We start from the raw sequence: 14,545 nt of genomic DNA on the forward strand, positions 1-14,545 counted from the left end.
GCGTCAGGTTATAGTTATATGCCTGAAGTTACTATTATTTGTTCCTCAATTTGCTGTATGTGTTATGAAAACAATGAACAGAAACAGGCAGATGGTGCTATGTAACCTGGGGCTGGAAATTAATGTGACTCAGTACAACTTAATGGAATCAAACGAGTGCAAACTAAAGGATTTGTGCACTTGTTGCCTTTAGCTCAGTTTATTGATTTATTTGTATAGCACATTTCATACACAGAGGCAGTCTCTTGTCTAAACATCGCAACACGTTTTGTCAAAAATGGAGTGGGATTCAAACCGTTCAATCAACACTTGAGCATGAGCACTCGAGACAAGGTCATATCACATTATCATTCAGAGCTCCAGACTTTATACCTGATTTCATCACAAGTTCAAAACTTGGTTTTAAGTTTTGGAGATCAGATTTTCTGGGTTCACTGCCACAAAGAGCTAACTGGTGAAATGTATGCACTTGACTGTAATTGTAAAACGTTGCTGAAACTAGCTACTAACTGTGTTTATTAACTTGTTTGGCAACCCTTTCAGGTAAATGACCCCCTTTGTTGACTTTTAAAGCTCCCAAAGGGGTGGGAACTAGTCTCGAGGTCGATTTCATCATTTAACTCATCCAGGACTGTTTTTTATGACATTCACCTGCTTTGCGCTGTGAAGCGGGTATATGAATTTAGTAATGCACTCACATGACAACCAGTGAAAACGGCATTTTTTTAGGGGCCTGTGTTCACAAATTATTTGATCATGCCTCTTAAAATACTTTGAAACGAGTCAAAAATCCAACCACTATCATTGATTTGAGAAGTTGATAGCCTATGTTGCATTGATCGGCTGCCATACTTAATACATTAACCTACAGTACACACAGCAATCTTAAGTGCTATCACATTACTGTACCCCTTAAGAGTAAAGAAAGTAAGTCTACAATTATATTTCGACTACATGATCATCACTGAAGAAACTGAATGTCCTCTACTACACTACAGTAGCCTACAAGTGATGTGAAGAGGGCCATGAATTCACCTCAGCTGTCAGCCTGTCCGAGACAAGACACTCCATATAGATCGCTCAATACAACACTCACCAGTGTGCAACTCCATTCCTGAATTAGTGTTTTTGTCATGTGACTCGTTTGCCTGGATATGATCGCATGCATTTGTCTTGAGATTGTGGTTTCGTTTTGCTACTGATTGAACATTTCTACTGTGTTGTAAACCTGTCTGAAATTGTGGCTCCAGAAATTGAAGGTCTACTCATTTTTTGGTGTGGTCAAATAATTGCATGGTTCATAATCAGCCCATGGTTAGGCCTATATTATGGTCTTTCTTCAATGATATTGCTGCCAACAAAGTTTTTAATTGTTAACGTTTTAGGAGGTGAAATCAGGGTTTGCCTCATCTCAAATCTGTAGGCATGCTAGGCTGCTGAAGTTCTATAAAGTAGCATAGTGATGCTGAAGGCTTATTCAAGTAGACAATAATTTATGTCCACCTCTGCTGGAATGTCCAATGTCAGGAATCAGGCTGAAATGATAATTCAGTGACTGCAGTCAATGCCAGAGGGAATAATGTTTACCAGTGATGATGACAGGAAAGAAACGGCCTCTGGCATCACTGGAGTTAATGAATTGTAATGAACCACGTTTCTGCTTCAGTTTGGACAGCACACAGGAGGACTCGTGATTTTTGTTTGAGTTGAGGATACACCAGTGTCACTCTGGCAGTGTGTGTAGGGTTGTTTCACACACACTCACACAGACATACCTCGAAACATGGGTCTGTTACAGCGATGTGTTTTCAAGAGGATTTTTCAACAATCCAGCGGCCAGTGTTATTTAGGGAGTCAATTAGCCACTAGAAGTTTGGCGTCCAGGTTCCCCTCCGCCCTGCTGGACGGACACAGGAGCCAATCAAGTAAGTCACTTTACATTTCTGACCTGGAAAGCGGATCAGTCTACTGGAAATTTCTTGGACCCATAATGGTGTTTCCTATTGAAACTTTGTTGCCAAAAGTTGCATGTTGAGTAATTAGCATAATGAGCTAGGCTAATTAATAGCCAAAAACAGGAAATGGTTGTAATTCTGCTTCTAGTTAACTTAGAAAGGTGGGCTAAAAGAGTTTAAGTCCATGTTTGTGATGTCCAGAAATTCATCTATTATTACCATGGTGCAGTCATGCAACCTCACTTCATCATTAGCATAATTTTGAATGAATTATGTAAAAGTCAAAATCAGTAGAAAGATTATCTTAGAGTTTAAGTCTGTTTTGATGTCCAGAAATTCATCTCTTGCCATAACTAAACTAATTCAACCTTTCTTGATTTGCATAAATTAGCCTGTGTAATAATTAGGCTGCTGCTATATTTTTGCTTTTCATCATTGTGGTGATCTTGGCGTTTTAAGGTTTATGTTTGGCTGTCCAGAAATTAATATCTTGTCATAACTAAGTCATGCAACCTTTACTCATTAGCATAATCTCTAGAGCCATCTTCAACCGCTTATTTGGAGTCCAGTCGCAGATCCAGCAGGGGACCCCAAACTTCCCTGGCACAATAACCAGCTCTGACTGGGGTTCACAAGACGTTCCCAGGCCAGCGTGGAGATATAATCACTTCAGCTGGTCCTCGGTCTGCCCCGTGGCCTTTTTCCAGCTGGAGTGCCGGGCAAACCTCCTTAATTAGCTCATTATACTAATTGAATTACTCAAATCACTCAACATGCAACTCTTGGTAATTAACCAAGCTTAATCTTATTTGCTAAGCCTATAGATGACATTTTAATAAAGGCATCTCGCACACTCGATTCCTGGGCTCGCCTGCTGCACGGGCTCGCTAGCTTGGCCGCTGCCCTGCCTCGCTCGCCCTGCAGCTCGCATACACAGCTTGGCCACTGTGCGGCCTTGCCCGCAGCTTGGCTGCTGCGTGGCCTCGCCTGCCCTATTGGTGTGCACGGGTGTGTGTGTGTGTGTTGCTCACAAAATGTTATTGCCGTGGGTGTGTGTGTGTGCCCCCTTATGACATCAGTAATGACATCATCAGTGATGTCACAATGCATCCTTGTGTGTGTGTGTCTGCCCCTTATGTGTGCCTCCTTATGACATCACGGATGACATCAGACTGATGACATTATCAGTGATGTCACAATGCCTCCTTGTGTGTGTGTGTGTGTGTGCCCCCTTATGACATCACTGATGACAGTGGGACAAAAATTTAAACAGAACACTGCCCAACATAGAGAGTAATATTGGTTATGTGAGAGGGGGGTGCATGAAGATGGAAGGAACACGTTAACAAAATGGAACAAACTGTTGTGTCTCACGTCACCAGGTGTCCCTGGTATAGGCGAGCGGACTCTCATAGCTGTAAAGCCAGATGGAGTTCAGCGTCGCCTCGTGGGCAAAGTAATTCAACGTTTTGAGCAGCGGGGCTTCAAACTGGTGGGACTGAAGATGTTGCAGGTAGGCTATAAGTCTGAAATAATGTGTTGGAGATATCTGTTATATGCACCTTGTTTTGTTTGTTATTGGTATATTAAGTGTCACTGTGTCTCTGGTGAAGCTCTCAGAGGAGCTCCTCTCTCAACACTACTGTCAACTGACCAAGAAGCCCTTCTATCCCAGTCTTCTGCATTACATGACCTCAGGGCCGGTGGTCGCCATGGTGAGGATCGTCTTTCTGCCACTTCTACTACTTCCTACTTCCTTTGTGGCTTTCTGCCACAAATTAACAATTATTTTGCTTAGAAATGTGAAACCAAACCTATAGTGCTACAGGCTTTCATTTGCCTATTTGCTACTAGTCACAATGAGATCAGAATATGATCATCCTTTGAATGACGTGGAAAGAATTTCACACCAAACTAATGTAATCTAATTGAATGTGCCCTGACGCATTTAAGACCTTTTACACTTCTTTGGGAGACAGTTTTCAATTGAATAGATCTAATCCACCAACATCTTTAATTCAATAAAATCTCAACTTTTAGAAGTGCTTTTGGTGGAAGATCGGAATGAAGAGGTCACACTGCACAAGTTTTATTTGCAGCATTGTGCCGTTTCAGAGAAACATTTGAATGAGTATTATTCTATATTGCTTTATATGTAAACTTGCTGCTTGTTCCTTCACTTTTCGTTGTCCAGGTGTGGGAAGGGCACAATGTGGTCCAGGCGTGTCGTGTGATGGTGGGACATACCAACCCATCTCAGGCTCAAGCAGGCACAGTGAGAGGAGACTTCAGTGTTCATGTCAGCAGGTGATCTGATACCTGGACTCATTTCAATTTCTGAATGGACATATAAGGTTTATAAGGAATGTACGGTTTAATGGGTCACAATGTACTCTATAGCAGCTGACATCACCTGGCACGAATGATCAGCCAATAGCAGATGGCCATTTCAGCAGCACACATTTTACCATTAGATGTTAGGCTTTGCACAGATCTGGGTTTGGGGTTTACTCGTAAATGTGATTTTTCTGGCTTGGAGGTGAATGTAATAGTTTGCCGATGTGTGTCTGTACCTTAAGGAATGTGGTCCATGCCAGTGACTCACTGGAGGGGGCACAGAGGGAGATCCAGCTGTGGTTTCAGGGAAAAGACCTGCTGACCTGGGACTGCTCTCATCACACCAGCACTTACGAGTGAAGAACCTGGGACTGCTCTCACCACACCAGCACTTACAAGTGAAGAACCTGGGACTGCTCTCACCACACCAGCACTTACGAGTGAAGAACCTGGGACTGCTCTCACCACACCAGCACTTACGAGTGAAGAACCTGGGACTGCTCTCTCCACACCAGCACTTACGAGTGAAGAACCTGGGACTGCTCTCACCACACCAGCACTTACGAGTGAAGAACCTGGGACTGCTCTCACCACACCAGCACTTACGAGTGAAGAACCTGGGACTGCTCTCACCACACCAGCACTTACAGGTGAAGAACCTGGGACTGCTCTCACCACACCAGCACTTAAGAGTGAAGAACCTGGGACTGCTCTCACCACACCAGCACTTACGAGTGAAGAAGCCTAGCGCACACCTCAGTGAGAGCAAGTCCATGCCTTCTACCTCTACTGCTGTTCACACATCTGTGTGCTGTTGCAGTGAAGTGACAATAGATCAGTATTAAGTGCTATTTCCACAAATCAACCTCAATTACAAGAGCCTATTGCATTTATCATGAAAATGTTTTTATATGCATTCGCTTGTTGAGAAGATATATTTAATTCGATGAAAAGAGTTTGGACTGAGATTATTAACACAACATTTATGGCTTACGACATTTAAGTCTTTGAGAATGTGTCATTTGATTATATGTAGTGAATTGTGTAGTGAGTAGGAAAATATGACACTCAATCGTGATGATCAAGTAATGTAATCATCATCACTATTGACTTAACATTATGCTTAATTGGTGTATGTTATAATATGCCCTGCAGCTAAAATAAAATCGAGAAATGCTTGATTAGAAAGTGCTTAGTCTCGAGAGGACTTATAAAGATAGATATCAGATATCAGAAGATATCAGATAACAGTTTGGTAAAGTTTGATGTTGGGTCACAACTACACTATTTCTGTGACTGACATGGAAAGACCTTTCATGAATTAAATGTAATTTATTTTGCGTATTTGCTCCAAAACCAAAGATAATTTAATTCTGGGCATGACAGAGGATGGGGGCTTGCTGCAATAAGTCCTAATATATGATGATGTGCAGGCAATAAATACTCTGAATCAACAGCTGCTGTGTGTTCTTTGGAGTCGTACACGAAACTCACAGCGAAACTCATCAAACTGTGTGATGTTATTGTGTTGCATTGCATTTACTGTTTGTTAGTGTCCGTCCGTCCGTCCGTCCGATTCTCATTAACGTGATATCTCAGGAACGCCTTCAAATTTGGCACAAACTTCCATTTTTGACCCAAGGATGAACTGATTTGATTTTGGTGGTCAAAGTTCAAGATCACTGTGACCTCACGTCCGTCTGTCCGTCCCATTCTCGTTAAGGCAATATCTCAGGAACGCCTTCAGGGAATTCCTTCAAATTTGGCTCAAACGTCCACTTGGACTGAAGGATTAACTCATTACAATTTGGTGGTCAAAGGTCAAGGTCACTGTGACCTCTCAAAAGATGTTTTTGGCCATAACTAAATAATTCATACACTAATTATGACAACATTTCACACAAACATTTAATAGGATAAAATGATGATGTGATGACATTTTATATATAAACATTCAAAGGTCAACTTCACTGTGACATCATAATGTTTTGCTTACCATTGTAGCTGAGAAAATGATCTTGGGTCATTCTACAAAAACGGTGGAGGTGCTGTCACTTACTTTTGCAGACACCTAAATCCTTAAGTTGACCTAATAATCACATTATTGATTTGGACTCAATAATTGAGCTTCAGGTGACTGTGTAATGAAGCACCCTATGAGTCCTCTGTCCACCTCTGTAAAAAAAATTGTCTTAGAAAGCAGCATGTGGGCATCCGGGTAGTGTAGCGGTAGATTCTCTGCCTACCAACACGCGGGTCGCAGCCCCGCATGTTCGGGTGTCCATACACGCACGATTGGCTGTGTCTGCGGGTGGGAAGCCAGATTAGGGGTATGTCTGCATCACGGTCGCTGCACTAGCGCCTCCTCTAGTCGATCAAGGCACCTGTTCGGGACGGAAGGGAACTGGTGGGAATAGCGTGATCCTCCCACATGCTTCACCTGCTGGTGAAGCTCCCCGCTGTCAGGTGAAAAGAAACGGCTGGCAACTGTGCATGTGTCGGAGGAAGCATAGTGCTAGTCTATGGCTCTCCCCAGTTCGGCAGAGGCCGTGGAGCAGCGACTGGGGCAGCAGAGGGAAATTGTCCAAGTACAATTGGGGAGAAAATGGGGGGAAATCTAAAAAAAATAAAAAACAGCATGTGTCTCACTGAAAATTATTCACTGGAATCATACATGTCAATATAGTGATAACTTCCATTTCGAAAAAAACAATACTGTCAATATAGTGATAACTTCCATTTAGAAAAAACCCACAATACCTTTTATTTAATTCCTTCAAACTACATACATTTTATGAGTCTGGGCAGACATAGATGTAAACAAGGTGGTCATTGCTAGTTTGTAATGTTTCAAATTTTGTCTAAATGATAATAGCAATGTCCATTGCTTTCTGATGCCACGTGTGTTAGTGGACGTTGGATTCGCTCTCACAGTTTTCCACTCTGCGACTTCACGTCAACCTTCAGTTTCTGCTTCTCCATCACCGTCTCCAGTTCTGTAGCTTTGCGAACATCCTAAACAAGAAGGAGGAGGATATAGTGTCATTAAAAAGGGACATATCAAGGAAAGTGCTGTGGGCATTTTAGACACAAGCAAAATCCCACTGGATCTTCCCAACTCATCTAGTCCTGTACTTTGAGTGTGTGGGTTTCCTAATGCTTATTTTATAACTTCATGTCCAGTTTACGCCACATACAAAACCCCTGTGATTTCAGGCTGACAGTCTGTTAAAGGAAGACTTTGGCGGTTTTCAACCAGCTTTTTACCATTACAATGTCGGTAGTACTGTATGTGCAAATGAATGTCTAACTTCCCTCTATCTAGCCTGCACCATGTCTAACTTCCCTCTATCTAGCCTGCACCATGTCTAACTTCCCTCTATCTAGCCTGGCTGCACCGAGAACCCCCAGTTCATTCGCAGGCACTTCCGTCTCCAAATGATGTATTTTACGTCATTTGGAGATGGAAGTGAGCAATGTTCATCTGCATACTACCGACATTGTAATGACACAAAGCGGGTTGAAAATGGGAAAAGTCCTCTATAGTTTCCATGTGGAGTTTGGCTCCTCAGCACACACTGCAGTGCCAGGTTTGGCTCCTCAGCACACACTGCAGTGCCAGGTTTGGCTCGCTTGTAACCACCATCAGCTAAATCTACCCCCTGCTGCAAATGGCCTACTGAATACCAAGAAGCTAATTTTTATTCTAGAAAATTGTACTCACAGTATATGCAATTTAAATCAGCAGCAGTGTGGGCAGCGTGGTGGCTCAGTGGTTCTGTTGCCTCACAGCAAGAAGGCCGTTGGTTAAAATCTCTAACCCGGTCCTTTGTGTGTGGAGGTTGCATGTTCTCCCCGTGTTTGCGTTGGTTTCCTCCGGATGCTCCGGTTTCCTCCCACAGTCCAAAGACATACTTTGTTTGTGTATCGTATATACCAGGGACACTCAACTTGCTTTGCCCGGGGGCCACTTTTGTAAAATTATAGGAGGCCAGGGGCCAGTTAATATACAAACATTAATATAAATTTGTCTGTAGTGGATTGTAGGTTTTTGGCGTGTCAGCCGGAGTTTAGTCTGACAATTTTGTGCACACACGATAGTTTAGTTAAGTTAGTTAGGTTAAGTTAAGTAGGTATAGGTGCCTAGGTGGCGAACAGACAATTTGACAATTTAGCTGTAGCTCAGTCAAACTTTATTTCACTTTAGTTTTCATTGTGAATTAGAGAATGGTCGGGGGCCACTCTGCACCCTATCGCGGGACGCATCTGGCCCCCGGGCCGCAAGTTGAGTATCACTGGTATATACTATAAACTTTTCTTCTTTCTTTTTAATTGTTTTTAGTGGGGGGTTCTTATCTGGAGGACCCCCAGGGGAGCACGGGGAGAACATGCAAACTCCACACAGAAAGGCCCTTTTGACGAGATAGCCCACCTGGGCAGTAGGCACTGAGGACATGGGAAGGGGGGGTACACCCTCAGCGCACCCACAGCATCGCAGGTGGGAATCTAACCCAGGACCTTTTTGCTCTGAGGCAACCACTGCACCCCTGTGATATACTATAATCTAGTAAAATTATGTGTAGTATGTATATGAATTATGTAACCTATATGATGTGTACTGTGTGTAGATACAGTATATATGTAGCATGTATCATAATTATACTGTGTGTAAAGCCCTTTGAGACATGCTTGTGATAAGGGGTTATACAAATAAACTAGAGTGCTAATATATTACATAAGCATATAAGCCAAGGCCGAGCAAACAGCTGCTTTAGAACACATGGACATTGGACAGGAGCACAGGACAGGACACAGACAGAAGGAGATTGGACAAACCTCCAGCAGGGCCTTCTGGACCATGATCTGGCTGTAAACTCGAGCACCTTCCTCAGGTGCCACAGTGCGAAGCTCCTCTTTATTCAGAGAGAAAAGCTGTGCTCCGGTTAGGATGCCCAGACTCTCAACTGTCCTATAGAGGAGGGGACGGAGAAACAAACAGCACTGTGTGACTTTCAATACTACAAGCCAGGGTTCATAAAGTGTTAAAAAGACAGTGAAATTCTCAATTGGAGAAAATATTCCAGTTTTAGAAATTAGAATAAAATCTACTTCTTAAACTGATTGAATTGTTTTTGTTTGTTTGTTTCTTTCTTTCTTTCTTTCTTTCTTTCTTTCTTTCTTTCTTTCTTTCTTTCTTTCTTTCTTTCTTTCTTTCTTTCTTTCTTTCTTTCATAAAATCTGTAATCCCATTCTTTGAATTGAAATAAGCTCTGCCATAATGCTATTACTGACACTAAAGCATGGATTCAATTCACTTGTACTGCTAAGTACTTATAAGGTGAGGAGACAGGTGTTTTTTTTTATTAGCTTTTCAATCAGGTTTGTGGAAACATGCTGTTAAAGATAATGCAGTTTGGCCTCCCAGGTCTGAAGCGGAGTTTCCTCCACACTCACTGCTGACGGAAGCCCTTGCCGGTCAGCCAGGATTCCACCTCAGCAGCGGGGGAGTGGTAGTTGAGGGGTGCAGCGGTGTCGGCTGTGCGGGGGATCACCAGGGGACGGCCTGAACGCCCATTGGCCAGCCGCTGGAGAAGCTCATCATTCACTATCAGGACTGCACGCACACAAGCATGTTTGTATTGTATCATCATTCACTATCAGGACTGCACGCACACAAGCATGTTTGTATTGTATCATCATTCACTATCAGGACTGCACGCACACAAGCATGTTTGTACAGAGAAATGCAAACACACAAAAGCATGTGCATGTCTAGAGGAACAATATCAATCATGGTAAAAGTGCAATACCTTCCAGGGCCTTTTTGTCATTGCAATACATTTTTCCTTATTATCATAACATTATCATCATTATCCTGATGTTTTGGCGAACCAATACTCTGTTGCTGCTCAGTATGAAATCACACCATCGACTATACATTTTCTCAAACAGTTTTAACAAAATACACTGTCTCAGTATCTCAATTTTTGTATGTCAAAATGACTTGTAAGAATCTTCAACCCATACATCTCAACAGACATTTTGTTTTATTGGCAGGTTTTCTCTATCCTTGAAAACTGATTTGACGCTCTGCACATTTGAAATATTCCTAACTCTTTCCTCTTAACATGTTAAGCTCTCAGCGTTCTTGGGAACAGGCAGCGCCCTCTCAATAGATAAATCATGATAAAAGAAGCCAGCACTAAAAAGAGAGGTTCCAGGTGGCGATTCTGCTTGAGTTTATGGGATGCAGACTCCAAGAAGTTATTGCAAATAAAGACTTTTTGGGAGCACATACAAAAATGGCTGTGGTTCTTCCAAATGCTCGAGGACTGGAGTTCACTGGACATGCTAAAAACAACTCTTTTATATGTATTTGTATATCACCTCTGTCTCCATCGTCTCCCTGCAGAGTTGTAGGAAGCAGAGGCATGCTCTGAGGTCGCACTGGGCCGGTGGTGGTGCGACTGGTGCCAGTTGGGCTTGGCGGGGCATGAAACGAGAAGTACTTATTGGATGGAGGGGAGAGAGGCACTTTCTGTGGTGGAAAAGCAGCAAAGAATTAATACTGTGACATGGGAGGAGACAGAATTAAATATGTACGGTACTGTGCACCACAATGCATCAAAAACAACAGCAAACCACTGTGTGTGTTTGTGTGTGTGTGTTAGCAAGGTATTGTTCAGTATCTGCTATTATTGGCAGTCGCTCAATATGGAGGAGGCGCTGCTTTTTGTACCCATGAAATTGGATACTGTCCCTTATCTTGTATTACAGTATAACTGTATGTCAATCTGCCTTTGTCATCACCCTGTGCAGTATTATATCTTCTTTGTATGCATTATTGTGGTCGCCAATTAGGCACTCTTGTATCTGACCAACTCTCCCAACATCTGATTGCATTACTAGTGTTTATGTCCTTTGTACTCTGTATCTATGTGGACATAAATAAATCATTTAAATGTGTGTGTGTGTGTGTGTGTGTGTGTGTGTGTGTGTGTGTGTGTGTGTGTGTGTGTGTGTGTGTGTGTGTGTGTGTGTGTGTGTGTGTGTGTGTGTGTGTGTGTGTGTGTGTGTGTGTGCGGGCGGGCGGGCATGTGAACGTGTGTGTGTTACCTTTGACTCTCTGCGTACCACTGGGCTGTGTCTGCCAGTGTTATTGAGAGCAGACAGAGGCTCCAGGATATTAAAGGGAACAAATCCTATCTGGTCATAGCCATTCCGACACTTCCACCAGCGCTTTGATGACTCAATGACCTGACAAGAGAAACATAATCCACAGATTATTGATTACAGATCATTATTATTATTATTATTATTGATGTATATTGTCTTCCTCAAGAATATATCTACTTTTATAGGGTTATCACTTTTAATTATTGTTGTTATGGGATGTGTACCTCTAGCGTTTCTCCTTGCAGCACAGACAGTTCACTGCTGTTTCTTGCCACAAAGTCATAACTGCAGCGGAAGAGTCTCTCGCCCTCTGGTGGGAGCTCACTGCCATCTCTGAGATAAAGACACCATTCAATATTATCAATATCAATGTTTAGCCTCCAGAATCCTTGGAGAAATATAATTTTTAGCTATGTATATATATATAGAGAGAAATTTGATTAGTTTGATTACATATTTGTGCGACTTCCATAATGCATTGTCACACACAACATTTTATTAAATCCTTTATAAACATACAAAACCTATTTACGGCCTCAAAATACACATACAACTTTTCACAAGTAAGTCCTCAAAAGCTCAGTCAGTTTTGGTATGACAAATCTCTTTAGTCCAATGAATCAGATCAGATCAGCTCAGAAACAAAGCCAGTACCGGATTGGCAGTGTTTCAGCAGAGATCAGATGGGCGTTTTAAATATAATAGAAATATATATATTCCTATATGAAGGAAACCCCCAGGAGGCACGGGGAGAACATGCAAACTCCACACAGAAAGGCCCTTTTGACGACCCCACCCGGGCGGTGGGCACTCGAGGACATGCGGAGGGGCACGCATTCCTTCAGCGTTCACACAGCGTCCCAGGTGGGAATCGAACCCAGGACCTTCGAGCTGTGAGGTGACAGCGCTTACCACTGCACCACCGTACCCCCTTAGAAATATTTCTTGAAGAGAGAGAGTCACACTCAGAAATGAAATGTCTAATTAATTTCTGAGTGTGACCCTCTCTCTTCATGGAATGGTTATCTGCATCTAGGATAACGCACCAGGCGGTCAGTGCGCAGTGGCATCCCTGCAAATAGTATGAGATAATTGTACAAACAGACAAAATCTTGTTTTCACCAGGTCTGTATTGATATTTTATCATGATGCTTTATTTTTAATGACTACAGACTTACAATTTCTCAGTTGGTTGTATAGCAGACACAGGGCCCCCAGTGGTCTGTCGAGCATGGTCCTGCAGACAGAGACACAGCCTTACCAGTGAGTCTGTTAACCTACATGTCAGGTTCACTTCTTCATACAGTGTACAAATCATTGTTTCACCCTTCAGATAGTTGATATACTGTGTAGATGTTGTCTGCACTCGTACCTCCCTACGTTGCCTCACAGCATCTTGTTTATGCTGTGACTCAATGGGATCTTCCACAGACTGGCCTTCCGTTTCGCCTCCCTGAGGCCGCCACCCATCCAGGAAGACAGGTGTGTATGGAGGGACCGACACGCCAAGCTGGGCACTGGGAGAAACGGCAAGGAGCGCATTGTTGAAAAAGAGTGCCACACCCTCAAACCCAGATTCACGAGCACACACATTAACACACAGACCATTGTAAAGTCCAGTTGGTGCCTAGTGAAGTCCACAGCTCCTTCTCCTCTGCGGTCAGATGCCCCTGGAGCAGCGATACAGCTCCGTTGGTGAGAGCGGGACTAACCACCGCCGCCCCTAACTCTGGCCCTCCAGTGGTTTTCACCATCTGTGAATGGGGGAAGGGGGGTCACTACAGTGGGTATCAGACAGGATGGGAGAGAGAAACAGCCAAGCAAGAAATTAAGAGACTCACCAGTCCAAGAGGGACAAAGACGTGATGCAGCAGTTCTGGCGAGTCCGGCTCTGTAATGGATGACTTGAGACGGTCCTAAATCAACCAGGAAAGAATGTTGACTACAGAGTGACACAGCACCTCAAATGCCTTTTTCCTTCATAATTAACCTGGACATTTTCAGAAATATTCTAGGCTCAACTGTAACTAATCTCACCAAGAGACTGAGGCAGTACTTGATTTTCTGAAAGATGTCCACAAATTCATCTTCTGTTGGTGGACATGCTTTCATGGCCAACACATCATCTGCACAGAGAACAGCACAATCACAGTTTAATTACAATCAAAGCAACTTAAAAATACACTTATGAAACATGCACACACCATAATCATACCTTTTCCACTATTGTTATATTACATTTGATAATAATTTATCTAACCCCATACTTTTAAGGTTTACAAGAAAATTATTTGATGATCCAAAATAATATACGCAAGTAATTAACAGCTGCCAGTAAACTTTTGTGAAGTGAGCCAAGTATACAACTCTTTAACTGTTTTGGAAAATAAAATAGTGGATATACTACAGTAAACTTCCATCACTGATGATGATGATGATGATGATGATGGTGACAATGTGTAGAGCATTTTCTAGCATGGATTTGATACATTTATCTCCTATAAGGCAAAGCCAATGGTTGTGACTGAAACATCTCATCCTTTCATTCATTCAATGCCGTTGCCCGCGATCACAGGAGTAACACAGAGACAGATAAACACACCTGCACTTCCATTCACACCTGTGGGCAATTTAGAGTCTTCAATTAAATTCCAAATACCCCATAAATGTGTCAACTAAATGTAAAAAAAGAAATCAGATTGAATCCGGTTATTGAGAAGGCTTTGGTATAAACATTTATTACTCAATATCACTGGGTGGCCACTTGAGGCATCTGGATGGGGACATTTGTCACCCAGGTTCAGGAAATTATGTCATCGGGTGACCTTGATCACTCAATGTTATGTTAGGAGGAGGGTTTGGAATTTGTTTTACAGCCGGGTTGTTTTCATGCCAAGAAAAGCAGTGCACAGCAGAGCCTTCAGGGCAGGAGTTTAGCAGGTGTTAATCAACAGGAGAGTAGATTAACCAGGCAAATATCATCATAACTCACCATCTTGGCTCTGCTTCTTCTTGCTCTTCTTGCTTCTCTTCTTGTTCTTCTGCTGGTTGAGAACACTCTGAGCCTCAGCTGTCTG

General features: G+C 42.7%; 2 protein-coding genes across 2 annotated transcripts in view; one reads left to right on the forward strand and one right to left on the reverse strand.

Annotated features, from left to right (window-relative positions):
• Positions 1–1,783: 1,783 nt before the first annotated feature.
• nme4 (NME/NM23 nucleoside diphosphate kinase 4) lies at positions 1,784–4,652 on the forward strand (the record flags this gene model as incomplete). The annotated part of the gene is made up of 5 exons (XM_083650025.1): positions 1,784–1,925; positions 3,338–3,468; positions 3,569–3,670; positions 4,150–4,262; positions 4,535–4,652. 5 exons carry the CDS (start codon positions 1,784–1,786, stop codon positions 4,650–4,652), a joined length of 606 nt encoding a protein of 201 aa, XP_083506151.1.
• Positions 4,653–6,264: 1,612 nt separating this feature from the next.
• Positions 6,265–14,545, reverse strand: part of eps8l1a (EPS8 signaling adaptor L1a) — a 10,884-nt gene continuing 2,603 nt past the window's right edge. The window contains exons 4-15 of the mRNA XM_083648582.1: positions 14,461–14,545; positions 13,506–13,594; positions 13,310–13,384; positions 13,074–13,222; positions 12,841–12,985; positions 12,647–12,705; positions 11,693–11,801; positions 11,409–11,549; positions 10,680–10,830; positions 9,747–9,906; positions 9,129–9,261; positions 6,265–7,307 (exon numbers count right to left, since the gene is read on the reverse strand). The exon at positions 14,461–14,545 is cut by the window's right edge and continues 54 nt beyond it. Of these exons, the coding sequence (XP_083504708.1) occupies positions 7,221–7,307; positions 9,129–9,261; positions 9,747–9,906; positions 10,680–10,830; positions 11,409–11,549; positions 11,693–11,801; positions 12,647–12,705; positions 12,841–12,985; positions 13,074–13,222; positions 13,310–13,384; positions 13,506–13,594; positions 14,461–14,545 (1,383 nt within the window). The 3' untranslated portion in view covers positions 6,265–7,220. The remainder of the gene's footprint in view (positions 7,308–9,128; positions 9,262–9,746; positions 9,907–10,679; positions 10,831–11,408; positions 11,550–11,692; positions 11,802–12,646; positions 12,706–12,840; positions 12,986–13,073; positions 13,223–13,309; positions 13,385–13,505; positions 13,595–14,460) is intronic.

Source organism: Poromitra crassiceps (assembly GCF_964638095.1).
Source record: "Poromitra crassiceps genome assembly, chromosome: 13".
NCBI lineage: Eukaryota > Metazoa > Chordata > Actinopteri > Beryciformes > Melamphaidae > Poromitra > Poromitra crassiceps.